The sequence below is a fragment of the Suncus etruscus genome, chromosome 10 (assembly GCF_024139225.1).
Source record: "Suncus etruscus isolate mSunEtr1 chromosome 10, mSunEtr1.pri.cur, whole genome shotgun sequence".
NCBI lineage: Eukaryota > Metazoa > Chordata > Mammalia > Eulipotyphla > Soricidae > Suncus > Suncus etruscus.
The window spans coordinates 86,952,378-86,972,021 of record NC_064857.1 but is presented as its reverse complement, the minus strand read 5'-3'; the positions used below and the strand labels follow the sequence as shown (position 1 = coordinate 86,972,021).

Genomic DNA, 19,644 nt, shown 5'->3' with positions numbered 1-19,644 from the left:
GGCTGTATCCAGTGGAGGTAACCCAGAGTGCTGCTCAGGGAGTATAAATAGTGTCAGGATTCGAACCAGGGATGGCTGTTCCTTAAGACATAGATTCTTTATCTGGCCTCAATATTAGAAATTTTGCTTTTTAATCTTGTTTATGATGCTCCACCTTTAGGAATTCAAGGTTTGCTCTCTCTGGTGCCAGGGAATCTAAGCTAGGTGTCTAGTATGTATAGCATGTGTTCCCACCCCCTGAACTTTTTCCTCCAGTCTGCTTTGAATTCATTTGTACAAAACCTACATTGAAATCATAGACCAAAATGTCTTAATAATTTACTCTGTACACTACAAGCAAAAGGCTACTGAAGAATTTTACAAGCATTTAAGTAAGCAATGGAAGATACAAAGATGTATGACACATGATGTTTGGGGTCAGAGTGATAGCACAGTGGAAAGAGTGTAGGCCTTAGAAGCAGCTGACCCAAGTATTATGATCCCCAGCTTCAAATAGGGTCCCACGAGACTACCAGGAGTCATTTCTGAATTTCTGACCACTGAACCAGGAATTACCCCTGAGCACCACCAGGTTTGGCCCTAACCCCTCCCCCCAAAAAAAAGAAAAACAAGGGAAACAAACACTCTGTTGAAGACAAAAGCATCAAGAGAGGGACCAAATAGTACAGTGGGTAAGGAACTTGCCTGGCCTGGAACTAACAAAAGTTTGATCCTCAGCACCAAATAGGATCTCCTGAGTCCCCTCAGAAGTGATTCCTGAGCAGAGAGCCAGGAGTCAGCCCTGAGCACATCTGGGTGTTGCCCCCAAACCAAAAAATACAAGCCACCCACCTTCCACCCCAAAAGGAAAAGAGCTGATAAAGTCCAATAGGCTGAGGATGCTCTGCATGCAGGAGGCCTGGATTCGAACCCTAGCACAACATGAATCCCCTGAGAATGGCCAGGAGCATAGAGTTTATGAAAATTAATTTGGTCAGATACATTCAAATATTATGTAGCGAGGGTGGAGAGAAAACACAGCCGTAGAGCATTTGCCTTGCACACAGCCAACCCAGGACACACAGTGGTTTGAAGCCCAACATTCCATATGGTCTCAGGAGTCTGCCAGGAGTAATTTCTGAGCACAGAGCTAGGAGTAACCTTGAGCGCCGCAGTTGGTTTTACAGACCCAAAACCAAATCAAAACAAAATATTATGTAGTGAAATCAAGCTAGATAAGGCCACAGCTGAGGCCTAATGCATTGCTGGAGCATGCTTTGCATGTAGGAGGCCTAAAATTTTTTTGGGGGGATCACACCTGGCAGCGCTTAGGGATTACTCCTGGCTCTATGCTCAGAAATCGCTCCTGGCAGGTTCAGGGGACCATATGGGATGCCGGCATTCGAACCACTGACCTTCTGCATGAAAGGCAAGAACCTTACCTCCATGCTATCTCTCTGGCCCAGGAGGCCTAAATTTGATCACCAGCACAGCCTGGTTGTGGAAGTGTTGTGGTTCCACAACAAAAAAATGAAACATAAATTAAAAGGAAATTAAAGGGTAGAAAGCGCAAAGCGCTATTATGTATGCCTTATACTAGGGAAGAACTTACCAGGGGTCTCAAACTCGCGGCCCACGGGCCGTTTGCGGCCCTCCGTACAACATTTTGTGGCCCTGCCCTAGAGGAATCTTTTTTTTTTTTTTTTTTTTTTTAGTTCTTTGGGTCACACCCCCTCCTCCCAATGTTCAAGGCTTACTACTGACTTTGCACTCAAGGATCACCTCGACTTTGCCTCCTGCGGCCCCCAGGTAAATTGAGTTTGAGACCCCTGATTAGACTATATATACCTGAGAAAATGATCCATTCTGAATTTTATTGGCCCAGATTTTTAAGGGACTTTGCTAAAGATTCAGGATTCATTCAAAGGAATTAAGACCTCTTAAATAAATGAAGGGAAAAATTAAGCAAATATTGCTGTTATTTCTATAATTAACCCTGTCTGTTTCTTTTTGAATTTTGGCTATTCCAGGTGGTACTGGGATTCCCATGTCTGGCCTACTCCTGTGTATCTTTCACCAACCAATTCTTCAATGGATAAATCAAAACAGCACGAAGTTTGAAGAAACTATATTTATTTCCTGGAATAACTGTTATAGAATTTGTGATTGAATGATCCTGAGTTTTAATAAACATGGAAGATATAAACAAAGAGCTAAAGGAATCACATAGCAAACTATTTGAAGAATCAGTGCTAAGTTCTAACAAAAACGGATTTTCAGGGGCCTGCGCGATGGCGCCTCGGTAGGGCGTTTGCTTTGCACACGGCTGACCCTGAAAGGAGGATCAGGGTTTGAAGCCCCAGCATCCCATAGGTCCCTCAAATCTAGGAGCGATTTTGAGCACATAACCAGGAGTAATCCCTGAGAGTCACTGGGTGTGGCACCCCCCCAAAAACAAAACAAAACAAAAACAAACATGGGTCTGAGAGATAGCATGGAGACAGGGCATTTGTCTTCCATGTAGAAGGACCGTGGTTAAAATTTGGTTTTGGGGCAACACCTGGAAGCACTCAGGGGTGACTTCTGTCTCTGTGCTTGGAAAGTGGTCCTTGCAGGCTTAGGAACCATATGGATTGCTGGGACTGAATCCAGATTGACAGGGTGGCCGATCCAGGTATACTCTGTTTCTACCCTCATTGTCGACAAAGTAGGGTAGTAGAGATGGAGAAATAATACACAGCAGTCAGAAAAGATACTCACTGGAGTCAGCTTGCTCTATTCCGTCTTGGCCTTTCTCTGCCATGAGACTCTCTGCCATGTCTTTCTGTGCCAAGCTAAACCTGCCCTGTGCTCCTAAGCCATATCTTTCTCTGTCTGATGAGCTCTGTTCCTCAACCCCAGTCAGCCTTCTTTTTTTTGGGGGGGTGGGGGCACACCCGGTGATGCTCAGGGGTTACTCCTGGCTATCTGCTCAGAAATAGCTCCTGGCAGGCACGGGGGACCATATGGGACACCGGGATTCGAACCAACCACCTTTGATCGGCTGCTTGCAAGGCAAAGGCCGCTGTGCTATCTCTCCGGGCCCAAGCCTCCCTTTTTATTATTCGAACCCCACCCACCAGAGTGGGGGAAGGTCCTTGGAATCCCGATGTGTGTTTATATATCAAGAGGTTAGGGGAAAAAAGGAAGTTAGGGGGAAGGGTTCACCTTACTCTGGTCAACAACCCAGCACTGAAGTTCCCCTCTAACCATTGTGCAAATCACATTGTCAAAAAAGGAAAGAACTGAGAGAGAGGAGGGAGAGGGGGGAGGGGGGAGGGAGGGAGAGAGACTGAAAAACTATTTTGTCTAGGTATGCTTGAGACATGTAAAACAAGATGGTAAGTAGGAAAATTTCTTTTTTGTGTGAAACCAAGCTGTAAACAGATACAAAGAAACTAGGGATGATGGCTGTTTTTGGTAAAATCAAGTTGTAAGTTGTGAACCAATGAGACAGAACACCCTACTTTCACCAATTTGACTATTTATTAACTTAAAACTCTAAATTTCTTTGGGCCATACTTGGCTGTGCTCAGGGATCATTCCTGGTGGGGATCAGGAGCCACATATGGTGCATGTATTGAGCTTGGCTAGCAGCATGCAAAGAAACTGCACTACCCATTGAGATATCTCTTTAGTCCCTTATTGATTTTTTTTTTTTTTGAGCTTTTGCCTAGTGGGCTACTTCTGGTTTGTGTTTGGGGGTAACATGTGGTGTTAGTGCTAGGGGTGTAACTGGAACTCCTAATGCAAAGCATGTGCTCAGCTTGTTGAAGTATCTCTCTGGCTCCTCAGCTATTTTCTGAGCATCTACTATGTGCTTGTCAGTATTCTAGAGGCTCATGGGATGCCTCAGGATACAAAACAAAAAACACTTTGGGCAGAGAAAATAGTACAAGGGTTGGGACACATGTTTTGTATGTACCTGACACTGGTTCTATCTCTGGCAACACATGCCCTCCCCCCAGTACTTCCTGGTGTGACCCTGGTTGTTTCCTACACTGCATTATTTTGTAGCACCATATCCTTGGGCTTGTACATTGATTTGCTGGTCCAGTTGGCTCAGAATCACCAGGAATGACCCATAAGAATACATAAGAACTGCTTGGGAGAACCCAAACCTTCAACAAACAAACAAACAAACAACAAGAAAGAACTCTGCCTTTGTAGATTTTTTTTTTAACCAGGAAATGAATTTTCTGGGAAGACAGAAACACATAATCTTGTGTTTAAAACTCTATCTTTTTTTTTTTGTTTTGTTTTGTTTTTTGTTTTTGGGCCACACCCAGTAACGCTCAGGGGTTACTCCTGGCTATGTGCTCAGAAGTTGCTCCTGGCTTGGGGGACCATATGGGACACCGGGGGATCGAACCGCGGTCCGTCCAAGGCTAGCGCAGGCAAGGCAGGCACCTTATCTTTAGTGCCACCGCCCGGCCCCTGAAACTCTATCTTAACTAAACTTTCAACTGTTTTGTTTGTTTTTGGTACATATCTAGCAGCTTCCAGGATTGATTTCTGGCTTTATTCTCAGGAGTCAGACCTTGTAGGCTTAGGGGACCATGTGTGATGCTGGTCGTTGAATTTAGGTCAATGTACCTGCACTAATGTCTTTCTGGCCCCTAAATTTTCAACTTAAAAAAAAAAGTACTTACTGGGTTGCAGAAATAGCTCTTAGGATGTAAATACATGCTTGGGTTTTTTTTTTTTTTTTTAATTTTTAGTTTTGACCACAGTGGATTATAAATCTTTCACAGTAATAGTTTAGGTACATGGTGACATTGAATCAGGGCCATTCCCACCACCAATGTTGTCCTCCCTCCACCCCTTTTCCCAGCATGCATCCCAAAGGAGGGGACTCCTTTGCCCCGTGGACTGCTAGTATAATTGGTCCCTTCTGTGTCTAGCTTGTTATAGATTGGATATAGATTCTGTTGTTGTTGGCTTTGAATTTGGTGTTTAAGTCTGATTATTTTTATTTCTACTCAATATTTATACAACTATTATGAACATTATTTCCCCCTCAATTTGTGAGCAGAACAAGATGGTTCAAGTTATGTGGTTATGTTGGAAATAAAAGAAAAGAAAAAGGAAAAGAAGAAAAAAAACGAGGAGGAGTCCTTCTAGATGTTATAAATAAATATCAATTTAAAAGAAGGAAGGGAAAAAGAAGAAAAAGACAACAAAAAAAACAAAAACAAAAAAGAAGCAATAACAAAAAAACCAAAAAACAAAAACCAGCAACTACAAAATAAAAAACAAAACAAAACAGGGGCTGGAGAGATAGCATGGAGGTAAAGCGTTTGCCTTTCATGCAAGAGGTCATCGGTTCGAATCCCAGCGTCCCATATGGTCCCCTGTGCCTGCCAGGAGCAATTTCTGAGCATGGAGCCAGGAGTAACCCCTGAGCACTGCCGGGTGTGACCCAAAAACCACAAAACAAACAAACAAACAAACAAACAAATAAACAAAAAAGCAAAATCAAACCAAACCAAACAAAAACAAAAGAACAGGAAAAAATAAAAATCGAAAAACCAAAACCAGCAACTACAATAAAGGTTTGTCTTCCTTCCTTCCTTCCTTCCTTCCTTCCTTCCTTCCTTCCTTCCTTCCTTCCTTCCTTCCTTCCTTCCTTCCCTCCCTCCCTCCCTCCCTCCCTCCCTCCCTCCCTCCCCTCCCTCCCTCCCTCTTTCTTTCTTTCTTTCTTTCTTTCTTTCTTTCTTTCTTTCTTTCTTTCTTTCTTTCTTTCTTTCTTTCTTTCTTTCTTTCTTTCTTTCTTTCTTTCTTTCTTTCTTTCTTTCTTCTTCCTCCCTCCCACCCTCCCTCCTTCCCTCCCTCCCTCCTTCCCTCCCTCCGTCCTCCTTCCTTCCTTCCTTCCTTCCTTCCTTCCTTCCTTCCTTCCTTCCTTCCTTCCTTCCTTCCTTCCTTCCTTCCTTCCTTCCTTCCTTCTTTCTTTCTTTCTTGCAAAGGCACAGTAAGTATTGGGGAAATTAGAAAGGGAATTCCTGGGGAAGGGCAGGGCAGATATCTGGCTTCCGGTTCCTTGATCCTGGAGGCCAGCTCTTCCCAGGTATGGGGTTAGGGGACATCCCATGCCGGAGGCCTACTCCCTAGCTTGGGGGGTTCTGGGAGGCTTGTCAGGTTTCCAGTCATTCCCACATTTTCTCCCCTTTACTCCAGGCCTTCCCTGGTTGCCGGCTAAGGTGGACTTTATAGTGATCCTCAGGCTTTTCCCCTTTCTCTCCCTACACCAAGCGGGGGATGCACGGGGTGAAGGGTGGGCCGATGCAGCACTGGTGTATGTCGGGACATTCACTGGTATTTTTTTTTTCTCATTGGTCTCCATTTTAAAAACCGTGTGGGGGCTAGCACCGGCTCATACCATATATATTTAAAATAAAAATGAGAGAATGGACTCTGAAGCTGGGAAGAGACCAGTTTGTGAGGGGGTACCATATATATTCAAAATAAAAACGAGAGGATGGACTCTCAAGCTGGGAAGAGACCAGTACTCTTTTCCTACTTGTTTACTCTCAGCGGCTTCTTGGCCTCTTTCTTCCTTCATTGTGTAACTGTGGTTGCTACCATACTAGGTTTCTGTTAGTGTCCACAAACGGTGACAATTGAGTCCACTGTCTTAAGTTAGATTGTTTATTTTCCCTACTTTTTATCTTTTCTTCTCTTTGTGAACTGTTCAATAAGGTATTTTGGTGAAAGAGTCCTTCTTTCTCTTTCCTTCCCTTTGTTATTTGTTAAATAAGGAAGTTTGTAGAAGTGTCCCTCCATTTAACATTTATATAAGAACCAAGTCAATTGGATTGTTGGACTTGTTCTAGCATCCCCATAGGCACCAATCTCTCCATGTGATACTGTTCTTCCTTTGCATATGCACATTAAAATGGGAGATTATATACAAACACGTTCTTATCTTATAGAGATGGGAACACACAAATCTTATAATGCAGTAGGACCTTACACCCTGAACATTGTCATAAAGACCTGGCTCATGTCTTGAAAGAATGGGCAATGGGCATTGTCCATTTACCACTGAACCAGGGATGCCATCTACAAAACAACCATGGTTGTGTACTACATCACTTGAAAGCAATCCTCTACCAGGGAAGACCTTACCACTGCTCTGGCATAGACCTATTCAACAGAGACTTCCCTTTAACACCCAGAGAACTTAACAGCAATAACAACTTGCTTTAAAGACTGAGCTCTCTGCATCACCCTCTAATTGTGAAACTAAAGGGTGCTCCGCATCATCCTGACTCTTATATAGGATATGAACATATTCCGAGAGCCTTGGCTACAGAAACCTGCCACCAACAACAGTGACAGTGTAAAAAATAAGTGTAGTGCCACTACAGACAATGACTTGGGTTGAACAACCTAATATGCTTGAAGCATAGAGTTGGTCTTATGTCAGAAAACTTCAGTGGTAAGGTCCTCTTGTATTTAGGCCAAGGCTTTTTCTTTCCATGTCCCCTCTATTTTGCTGGGCCTATGCAAATAATTTCCACACTAACACAGTCTTTGCTGTGCCCCTTTGACTCATTCTTAATGAATTATTGTATTATGATCAATTGTGTCAACAATACTACAGCTTTTTTTTTTTTTTGCATCCCACCCGGCAGTGCTCAGGGGTTACTCCTGGCTCTATGCTCAGAAATCGCTCCTGGCAGGCTTGGTGGACCATATGGGTTGCCAGGATTTGAACCACTGTCCTTCTGCATCTAAGGCAAACTCCTTACCACTGTGCTATCTCTCCGGCCCCAATACTACAGCTTTTAATGTTAAAGGAGTTGCAAAAATTTTGTGGCTTTGGATTGCTTTGTGTAAGAAATATTATAATGTACTACAATCTGGGGGCTCGAGAGACAAAGTAAATGTACATGTTAAAATAAATTTTAAAAATGTGAAAAAGAAAGAATATATCTAGTCCTAAAGAAATCATGTCTTTACAAACTGTTGGCCTGAATCTTTCTACCACAAAGTAAATTATGAATGGTGTATACATGCTTAAATCCACCGAAATGAACAATACAATTTATTTTGACAGTCTGGAGAAATGATTTGACACTTAAGATGTACTGAAACATTATATATATATATAAACATATGCTGAGAATAAACAGTGTTGGCAGGGATGTGGAGAGAAAGGAACTCTTATCCACTGCTGGTGGGAATTCCGTCTAGTTCAACCTTTATGGAAAGCGATATGGAGATTCCTCCAAAAACTTGAAATCAAGCTCCCATATGATCCAGCTATACCACTCCTAGGAATATACCCTAGGAACACAAAAATACAATACAAAAACCCCTTCCTTGCACCTATATTCATTGCAGCACTATTTACCATAGTAAGACTCCGGAAACAACCAAGATGCCCTTCAACAGACGAATGGCTAAAGAAACTGTGGTACATATACATAATGGAATATTATGCAGCTGTCAGGAGAGATGAAGTCATGAAATTTTCCTATACATGGATGTACACAGAATCTATTATGCTGAGTGAAATAAGTCAGAGAGAGAGAGAGAAACGCAGAATGGTCTCACTCATCTATGGGTTTTAAGAAAAATGAAAGACATTCTTGCAATAATAATTTTCAGACACAAAAGAGAAAAGAGCTGGAAGTTCCAGCTCACCACAGGAAGCTCACCACAAAGAGTGATGAGTTTAGTTAGAGAAATAACTACATTTTGAACTTTCCTAATAATGAGAATGTATGAGGGAAATGGAGAGCCTGTTTAGAGTACAGGCGGGGGTCGGGTGGGGAGGAGGGAGACTTGGGACATTGGTGATGGGAATGTTGCACTGGTGATGGGTGGTGTTCTTTTTACATGACTGAAACCCAAACACAATCATGTATGTAATCAAGGTGTTTAAATAAAAAAAAACATAAAAAATTTTCTATATGCTAATATTAACAATAAAATTCTCTCAATAGTGATTCAAAAAAATAAAAAAGAAAGGGAATTCCCCTGGCCTAAGAGATACTGGGTTTCTCTACCCTTGAAGCATACTGTCAATGGAACAACTACAGGCTCCATACACGCTCATTTTCATACCCCAACATATTTTTATGGTGCCAGGAAATTTTCTGCTCAGTTATGGATGATTAAATCAGACCTCTCTAACTAGAGATCTTGGTATTTATACAGATCATATAGGACAGAGACATGGATAGAGTCTCTCTCTACAGTTCTAAAAGTTCCATCACTGTTGTTGTAATCAGTCTTTTAAATACATGTTTTTTATTTGGGAGCCCTGAGTTTGATCTTGGCACCACAGGACCCCTTTCTCTTTGCCAAATACCACTGGGTGTGGCCCCAAAATAAAACAAATAAATACTACTTACTAACAGGCAAGAACCAGTTTCCAGGTAGAAAGAGGACTTCTTTGAGAACTGGGCAGAGATAAATGTTTCCTTTCTCTTCTTCAGTAACCAAGGTCATGCTGAGTAAAACCCAAAGAATTCTAGGGACTGTTATCCACAACCAATAATTCTTTGTTGTTTTGTTTTGGGGCCATACTTGGGAGTGCTTAGGACGCTTGCTTTATACTGAGGGATCTAAAATTCTATTTTAACTAAAGTTTCAACATTTTTGTTTATTTTGTCAGGTTTCCCCAAACTGGCAGTATTTGGGAAAAATGGATGAGTTGCTAGGGATAGAGTCCAGTTTGGCCACATACAAAATAAGGGTCCCACCCGCTGTACTATTATTGTTCAGGCCCTAACCACTCCTAATTCTTCACAAAATTTTTTTTAAATCCCATCCTCCTCCTTTTAGTTCCTTGCACAAAGATCCAGTGAAACACAATTTAGGATGGTGCTTGAAATCGCACCCCTTGAGTTACAGACACAGGACCTCAAATAAATGCTATTGTTTCATTTTAGACAGTTTGTGTTTTATTGGTGGATTCAGTGTAGCTAGATTGACAAAAACAAACGCAAAAGCAAGGTAGACAGTATTTTTAGAGGTACTGAGTGCCTTGAAAAAAAAAATGTAGAGCTGGAAAAGGGATAGAGCTATGTCGTTCAAACCTGCAGTTTCCAAATGAAGCAAGTGTGTCAAAACAAACAAAAACATCCCCACCCCCCAAAAAAAACTTGGAGGCGTCTGGTCTGTTGCCTTTTTTTTTTTAAATTGGCATGTTAGTTTTAACCCGGAATAAAATGTTCTGGCTCATTTAATATTAGAGAATCTCCAACCTTTCTACGAAGGAGGAAACGGACGTTCCTGGGTCACCTGTCATCCCTAGATGCATCATCTCGCTTAGCTTGTTTGGGATGCCCACAGAGCCCGGAGGGCGGAGACTCGGACCAAGGGGCGGAGCCTGAAAGCAGTGGGCGGGGCAGGGTATTTATGGAAACGGCCTCTCGGGGAAGTTTGTTCTCGCTCGCGGCCCGTAGCGGACACCGCCCCCTCCCGTCGATTGGCCGGGCGCTGTCACGTGACCGCAGAGGCCGGAAGTAGCCGCCGTCGGGCCGCGCAGGGTTCGAGCAAAACAAGCGGCGACGGCGCCGCGGCTGCGTCCATGGCCGAGGCGGTGAGGCCCCAGCGCCGGCCCAAGGCCAAGGGCGGCCGGCCCAAGGCCAAGGTGAGGAAGGGTCTTGCCTCCCGGAGCCCGTGGCGGGTGTGCTCCGTCTCCCCGAGTCCTCGGCGCCTCCTGTCCCGCTCCCGGGACCCCGAACCGACCCCGGGCCTCTCGTTCCTCCCCGCCCGCAGCAGGTGGGGAGAGAGCACTTGGGGACGGTCGCCCTCGCTTCTTGCAAGGCCGGCCTTGCACGTCAAAGTGCATTCAAATGAGACCGACGAGGGAAAGGCGCTCCTGGAAAAGCCTAACGATCGGATACCTCTGGTCTCCTTGGGGGAGACCCAGTGGCCTTGGCTGGGTAACTCGCCCAAATGCCCCTTTTACGCCCCAGAACGGTAGCAGAAGCTAAAGGAGCTGGTGCGTGAGGTGCAGGAGGGTCACTAGTTCAAGGAAGGCCTAAGGAGGGTCTGGCGTTGTACTCGCTGTCTCTCCATTCATGACAGTTCAAGGGATCTGGCCTTCCACAGAGTGAGCGAAAACAAGATTTCATCGTCCTGGTTCAGCGAGGGAGACAAGCCCTACGAAGGGTTTTCTTGAGACCTATAGACGCTTTGCCCCGAACCTTACAGGAGTAGCGTGTTTTTTTACCCCTGCCTTTTTTCCCTCTTACAATTTGCACTCTCTAAAACTTCATAGTCTGCTGTGGACAGATAACAGTTGGTTAATTTGGTTTAGTGTGTTATCTTCTTTACATAGCTTGAGAAAAGGAAATGTGCTCGACAGAATCATAAGGAAGAGAACATGTTTTCCTGGTACTGCGCTGTATTTATTAATATCATAGTCTATGTTTACAAGAAAATCCATGGGTGGGTCCTCAAAGTTCAAGATGGAGTCCTTGTTGTTGGGTGGGGGGAATGTCAGCTGGAAATGTCTTTTAGGAAAGAGCAGCCTCTGCCTGGCTTTCAGATCCCCTCCTGGGATCCTTATGCTGAGACACATTTTAAAGTGTCAAGCTTTGCTTCTGTTCAGCTAGAGAGTAAGACTAAGTCTTTGTACTTCTAAAACTCAAGGGCTCTTCATGTTGCGACTCTGTATTTTATCATTATTCTGGTTATCTAGGATGGGACAAGACTGTCCAGAAATTAAACTTGGTGGGATTTATATAGGAACAGAATGGATTTTCTGTTTCCCTTGCTGGTTTTGTTTTATTTTGGGGCCACACCTGGTGAAACTCAGGGGTTACTTCTGTCTCTGCACTGACCAGTCACTCCTGTGAGAGTTCAGGGAACCAAACCCTGGTCGGTCACTCTCAAGGCAAGCACCTTAACTACTGTATTTACTTATCTTTCTGGCCCTTATTGGTTTATTTTAGATGTTTGATTTTGAGGCACCTTTAGCAGTGTTCAAGGGTTATTCCAGTTCTGTGCTGGGGATTTGGGTTCTTTAGGGAGTGCCTAAGGGTCATATAGTTCTAGGGAATCAAACATGTGTTGAACTCTGAGTTATTTGGCTCTTCTTCTTACTTCCTCTTTTCTTCCCTCCCTCACTCCTTCCCTATTTACGGTGCCAGGCATTGAACCTGGGTCAGCCACAGGCAAAACAAGTGCCTTATCTGCTAAACTATCTCAATCTTATTTAAGTTGTTTGTTTGTTTGTTTGTTTTTGGGTCACACCTGTCAGCACTCAGGGGTTACTCCTGGCTCTATGTTCAGAAATCACTCCTGGCAGGCTCAGGGGACCATATGGGATGCTGGGATTCGAACCACTGACCTTCTGCATGCAAGGCAAACACCTTACCTCCATGCTATCTCTCCAGCCCCTGTGATTTGGTAATTTTGTTCCTATATTTTTTCTGAAATGATATATATTTTACATGAACAGATTCAGTGCTACCTCTGCATGACCGAACCTAGATAATTTTGACTTGTCTGAAGCTGAATTTACTTTTAGGAGATAACGCGGTATAGCAAGCAAAGAAAATGCCCTTCCCTTTAAGTGACTATTGTTCCAAAGCAGGCGTAGCTTAACAAAGGAGACAAAAACGTGATTTTTTCCTGGGAACAAGGTTGAAACAGGAGTCTTGGGTTCAAAGAAACGGTGCTTATAAGCTGCTTTTGTTTTTGTTTTTGTTTTTGGGTCACACCCGGCGGTGCTCAGGGGTTACTCCTGGCTGTCTGCTCAGAAATAGCTCCAGGCAGGCACGGGGGACCATATGGGACACCGGGGTTCGAACCAACCACCTTTGGTCCTGGATCGGCTGCTTGCAAGGCAAACGCCGCTGTGCTATCTCTCCGGGCCCTTATAAGCTGCTTTGACTCATTATAGCTCTTTCATTTTGATGCCTTTTGAAAAGACGGGGAATGGGCTCACTCTTTGGGGGGAAATGGTCATTTGCTTCCATCAGAGAGGAGGTGAAATTTCCCCTAAGTCCTCTTGATTTTTCAGGCTAACTGCAGATAGAGCAATTGGAGATGAAACCTAATTGATTTCTCTATACTGGTAGCCCATGTAGACATGAGGATAGAACAGGTTAAAGAAGATGCATAAGCCATTCAGACTTGAGGAGTGGAACTGGGTGAGGCACAGAGCTTCAAAGGAGGGTGATTTATATAATTAACAGTTGGTTATTTGATGTTACTATTTTCAGTAATAACATTAATTCTGGTTAAGACTCACCTACACTTAAATTCTTTGCCAGTGATTTTAGCTCAATGTCCATTTGATGACATAAAAGTTGAAAACAGGAACTGGAGAGATAGTCCAAGTTGTATGGTGCCTGCCTTGCACTTAGCTGACCTGGTTTTGGTGTCTAGCTCTATATATGGTCTCATCCTGAAGACAGGATGTAAATACCCCAGTAGGTGTGGCCTCCAAGCCAAACCAAACCAAACCAAACAATGTTGAAAACTGTTGTTACATGATGGACAAAGTTTGGTTTTTGTTGAAGCTGAGTCTGCATTGCCTCTAATGTTTTCAGCACAAAAGACTTCAAGGTCAGACTGAGAGAGAGTACAACCATTGGGTAGGGAGTTGCCTGGCATGTGGCCAACCTGGGTTCGATCCCTGAAATCTTATATGGTCCCTTAGAGTGCAGTGTACCAAAGTGGCATGTTTGGGGAAGCCTACCCAGATCTTTTTCACTACAATTTTTTTTCCTCACATCCATTTGTACTAGTGGGAGTAGGGGTTGAGGGAGGAATGGAGTCTGGACCATATGGTGCCATAATAGGAAACAGACCTCCCACGTGCAAAACATGTACTCAGTCTGTTGGACTATTTCTCTGATCCCCAGACATGCTTTTAAGAGCATGTCTTAAAAGTTTGTATTGTTGGGTAGAGAGATAGTGTAGTAGTTAAGATGTTTGTCTTGCATATAGCAAACCTCAGTTTGATTTCCTGAGCACCACCTAGATTCCTGTGCATAAAGCCTGAGCACTACTAGGTGTGGTTCAACCCCTGCCTCCCTTTCCCAACAAGTTTGCATTATACTGGAGACAGAGGAATAAGAAAAGAGCTACTGGGAAGCCATACACAAGCTCCCTAAACGAGACTATAGTAGTTACAAAGCCTGCTGCAAGAAGAATCTGTGTGTGGATGTGGAGAGGGGACTGAGGTGTCTCTCCTGGAGGTGCTCAGGGGACCTTTAGCATGTTGGGGATCGAACGACTACTTTGCTGGCTTTGCCATCTTTTGGGTTCAAGGAACTGAACCTTAATGTTTAAATCTCTAAGATTTTTATTCTTATATTTTAGTGAATGATGAAAGTAATTCCAGGTAAGTGATAAGCTGAAAGTCATTAGGAAGAGAATTCAAATTATAGCTCCAAATTTCAGTTCTCAATAAAGTAGTTTATGGTGGTTTCATACACACATGCGTGCGCATGCACACACACACACACACACACACACACACACACACATTTTGGCTTTTGAACCACATTTGGCAATACTTGGGGGTTACTCCTGGCTCTGCTCTCAGATACTTCCCATAGTGCTCGGGGACCATATGGGATGCCAAGAATAGAGCCCAGGCCAGCCACATTCAAGGTGTACACCCTACAAGCTGTAGTCCCTTGTTTATATATATATATATATATATATATATATATATATATATATAATATATATATATATATATATATATATACACATTTTTGCATCTAAGTTAGGTTGTTAGTGAATACTGTATTTTATTTCTGTTAGTTTTGGGGCCATATTAGTGGTACTGGGGTGCTCAAACACAAGGGCACATGTTCTACACTTGAGCCACTTCCTTAGCCCTGAATATATTTAAAAGTTTAGGTAGCCCAGGAGATGGCTGAGAAGGTTGGAGTGGACACTTTTCATCTGGAGAGCCCCTGGATCTGTCCCAGGCACTGAAGAGTCTTCCAGACTAGCAGCTCCAGGGATGACCCATAAGGTCAGGTTAGCCAGGGCTGTTTGCTCAGCACTAGAGCACTTGCCCTGCATGTGTGAGATCTTGGGCTCAATTTTCCAGCACTACTGGAAAGGAATAAAATCTTAAATGGCCACTTAAGAACTTTTATTGTTACTCTATTTAAAACAGTGTTTCTACAATTCAGAATCATAACTTTCAAGTCTATCATGAAAGATCAGTTGCTCCTTTTATTGGCATATCTCTGAGTACTTTGCTGCACAAAGATAAATTTTTGAGATTTTTCAGAGATTTCCTGTTGCCTGCAGGCTGCAGTCTGAAGCCCTTCTCTTGACAAAAGGCTACTGGCCTGGCTCTTATTTATTGTTAACTGAGTTTGAATCATATGATACGATGTTCCAACACCCATTCCTTCACCAGCGTACACTTCTTGCTGCCAATGTTCCTTGTTCCCCTCCCACAGCCCTTCCACTCTGGCCACCCTTCTGATAGCTGGACCATACTTGGCTTCTTTCTTTAGTTTCAGGTCTGCCCAGATGGCTGTTGTGATTGTGATTTCCTGCTTTAGGGCCCTTGTCCTTGCTCCTCCTCCTCCTGTCTTGACCCATGTGTTGTGGCCCTTCACCCAGTCCCACTCCTTCAGAAGCAGACTCTTTTTTTTTTTTTTGGTTTTTGGGCCACACCCGTTGACACTCAGGGGTTACTCCTGGCTATGTGCTCAGAAGTTGCTCCTGGCTTGGGGGACCATATGGGACACGGGGGATCGAACCGCGGTCCGTCCAAGGCTAGCGCAGGCAAGGCAGGCACCTTACCTTCAGCGCCACCGCCCGGCCCAGAAGCAGACTCTTAAGTCTAAGGTTTCCTCTGGGAAATCTCCTGATCCTTAGAATGTGTGTGAGCTCACTGATGGAGGCCCTACCTTATTCCAGCAGCCACAGGCCTGCAGAGGCACCCAACAGTTCTGGTCATGAAGTATTGGATGCAGTTTTGAAGGCCACATTTAAGTTTCTTTTTCTTTCTTTTTTTTTTTTTTGTTATTTTGTTTTTTTGGGCCACACCTGTTTGATGCTCAGGGGCTACTCCTGGCTAAGCGCTCAGAAATTGCCCCTGGCTTGGGGGGACCATATGGGACACCAGGGGATCGAACCGTGGTCCTTCCTTGGCTAGTACTTGCAAGGCAGACACCTTACCTCTAGTGCCACCTCGCCGGCCCCCACGTTTAAGTTTCTTGACCCCAAAGAAATTATTCAAGTACATTTTCCCACCTTCTCCCCACCCCCATCCCAACAAGAAAACAAATGAAAGGAGTTCCTGAGCTCAGTAGGTCTGTCTAGGAAATGGAATTCCTCTTTCAAAGCTTGGGCCCTGGGCTGACTAATGTCAGGTTCTGCTCATGAAAGCTTTTATGCCATGGGATGTAATTTGGCAACTCTTTACAGAGCCGTGAAGTAGCTCTAAGGCCGGGCTCAGGAAGTGAGTAGTGTCATGTGCCTGTGGATGGGCAGATGCTTCTATGTTTCTGCAATTGACCTACATTCCTTGGTTAATCATGCTGAAGATGACCTCACTTGAGTTGTTACATTCTGGCTGTCACCTGATGTTCAAGAGACCGCCCTCATAACATTTTCTTTCTTTTAGTGTCATCTGCTAAAATATTTTTCACCTCGATTCTTGTAGGTTATGGGTGGAGAGCAGTAGATTCTGTGTGTGGGGGGGATGGGCTGGGAGAGAGGCACACACAGTGTTCAGTGGCCACTGGTTCTTCACTCAAGGGCCATGCCTGGTGGGCCACGGGAACCATATATGGCACTAGGGATTTGAATCAGGTTTGCAGTACAAACATACAAGACAAGCACCTTCATCTCTGTACTGTCTCTCCTAGTGAAAAGTGTTGTGCATGTTACATTTGGAATGCCAACACTCAGTGGTAGATAGGGTATATGATAGACATATGCTATCCTGATGAGGGTAGACAGGTGTGTTTCAGAAAGCCCTTTGAATCCCCTTCCCTTCCTCACGCTAGGTCAGAGGCTTCCAAGAATAATGGGTCTGTCACTGCCTTTTCAGAGGGAAGAAAAAATAGCACTTAGCAACCCCCCCCTTGCCCCCTGGAAATTGCCTTCTTTTAAATGAACAAACAGAAACTCCCCCTGGATTGTACCAGCATATGGAAGAGGTGGTATCGCCCACTCTGGAAAAGTGCCCTAGAATCTTTATGGTGGACCCTCCATGTCTGTGTGTAGATAGGAGAGAAGTTAGAGGGACCCTAACATATTACTTAGCTTTCCTTTCCTTTTCATTTGTCTCCTAAGATCCATTCATTTGTTATACTGATTGGATATCAGAAACAAATTGTCACAGAAACAAATAGGATGTGGCATAAATGGGAGAGAAAAAAAGTGCTAGTGGAGTTCCCAGCCTCAGGAAAAAAGACAGAACAAATAGGAATCTCAGTAAAAAATGTCCTGTGATGGGGTTGGAGTGGTGGCGCAAGCTGCAAGGCATCTGCCTTGTGTGCCCTAGCCTAGGATAGACTGCGGTTTGATCCCCTGGTGTCCCATATGGTCCTCTAATCTAGGAGCGATTTCTGAGCACATAGCCAGGAGTATCCCTGAGCATCACCGGATGTGGCCCCAAAACCAAACAAATAAAAAACAATGTCCTGTGAGGACAGCTGGCGAGTACTGGTGAAAGTGTAAGATTTATGGCAACTTTCCAAGTACTTTACTTTGTGTGGGGTTTAGGGATGAGAAGTGAATGCACACTGAGCCCGACCAGTGTTAAGAGAGGTGGTCCTTTGGAACATCCTACGCAAACAGACTGCTGAATCAGGCAAGGTGTATGTGACTGGTTTCATCCTTTCACCTGCAGATGTCCAGGACAGAGAAGATAGCAGCAGGCCAGCGTCTCAGCAGTGGAATGGCAGCTACTAGGGTGCTCAGGGAAAGAGGCAGAAATGGACTGTCAATTTGAGTGAATTTTCTTAAACCATCCCAGAAGGCAAAGGGTGATCATTGAATTCAACTTAAACAGGGACTTAATTATTAAGGTAGTTGTCCAGGGGCGTATTGTAGAAGCTGTGTTGCTGGCCAGAGGATACAACTGGACAGATGCCTTAGCCAGTATCTGTCTGATACTGTTCTTTGAGGAGGGTGTTTGGTTAGGGTTGTGTGGGAGAAAATGAGTAATTGCAGATTGGAAGGTAACACAGGGTCAGATTATGCAGGCTTGGTTGACCTTTATTATAAGGACTTTTTACTCAGGGAAGGAGGGAGTCAAGGTTTAAATCGGAGAATGACAATGAGCTTAATTATGCTTTAAAGCAAGAATGGGGAATATCTGGCCTGGGCACTGCTTAAGGTCTGGAAAATCACAGGGTCTCTCCAGGGTGTTTGACGGGACAGACATGATAGTTCTCAGTGGCAGCCCATGCCCAGTTAACTATATGGTATGGCCTTTGAATGATGTTATAAATAATGGGCCTCCCCCAAGTGCACTCCTTGAGCACAGAGCCAGGAGTAGGTCCTGAGCACTGCCAGGTATGTCCCAGACCCCAACCCTTCAATCCCCTGCAACAAAGTTCAGATATCTGGCCCTGAGTAGAAAAAATGTCCTACTCTTTTTTTTTTTTTTTTTTTTTTTTGGTTTTTGGGCCACACCCAGCGGTGCTTAGGGGTTACTTCTGGCTGTCTGCTCAGAAATAGCTCCTGGCAGGCACAGGGGACCATATGGGTCATTTCGAACCACCACCTTTGGTCCAGGATCGGCTGCTTGCAAGGCAAACGCTGCTGTGCCATCTCTCCGGGCTCAAAATGTCCTACTCTTGCTTTAAAGACTCAATAGGGGGCTGGTAGGTAGGCTTTCAGTGCTCTGAGAACCAGTTGGGTGTGACACTGGTATCCCCTTTTTCCCTTTTCCCTTCCCCCAGCTTTCTGACTTAATTCAACAGCACAGCTGTGAGTGGTTCTTTAGAACCACCACCTTAGTGTGCTGACTTTGATGAGTCTAGGTATAAAGGGCAGCATCTGGGAACTTGTCTAGGAGACTGTAATTCTTCCATGAGAGGCTGGGTTTTTGGCCTGGAGTTGTGAAAAGGGATGGTGAGCGGACTTTGTAATCTGGGGAGTTTCTGAAGTGGGTGCTTTGGTTTGATATGGAATGTGAGGGCCAACGGTCCCAGAATGGGGAAGGCAGGCGCCAAAGTTCTGGCAGGGACAGGTCGGGAGTTCAGGAGTGATAATGGACATCCAAATGGAAGTGTTGAGTTGGGTGTGGTGTATAAATCTAATAGAGAACAGGGCATTATTATCATATAGATCATTGCTCAAAGCCAAGGATCTGCTTAAATCACTTTGGGTATGAATGTACTTTCAACTAGAGCTGTGTTGTGGAGATTATTCAACAATATTTCAATCATTGTTATAGAGCTGGTATAGATATATAGGCATATTCCAATTATAGTTCAAAGTTGGTGCAAGAGTAGAGAACCCTTGCACTTTCAAGAGCTTGGAGAGATGGAATTAACAGGATGGAGAGTGAGGGACTGGAGAGATAGCACAGCAGGTAGGGCCTTGCATAAGGCTAAACTGGGTTCCATTCCCTCACCCCTAAGGGACCCCCGAACATAAACACGAGTCATCCCTGAGCACAGATCCAGGAGTAAGCCTTGAGGATGTTGGGCATGA

The 19,644-nt window shown here is 44.2% G+C and overlaps 1 protein-coding gene across 1 annotated transcript in view; it reads left to right on the top strand.

The window, feature by feature from the left end:
- The first annotated feature begins 10,549 nt into the window (after positions 1-10,549).
- The window catches only part of EPG5 (ectopic P-granules 5 autophagy tethering factor), a 99,354-nt gene continuing 90,259 nt past the window's right edge, over positions 10,550-19,644 (top strand). Inside the window, exon 1 of the mRNA XM_049782439.1 lies at positions 10,550-10,627. Coding sequence (XP_049638396.1) covers positions 10,565-10,627 — 63 coding nt within the window. The 5' untranslated portion in view covers positions 10,550-10,564. The remainder of the gene's footprint in view (positions 10,628-19,644) is intronic.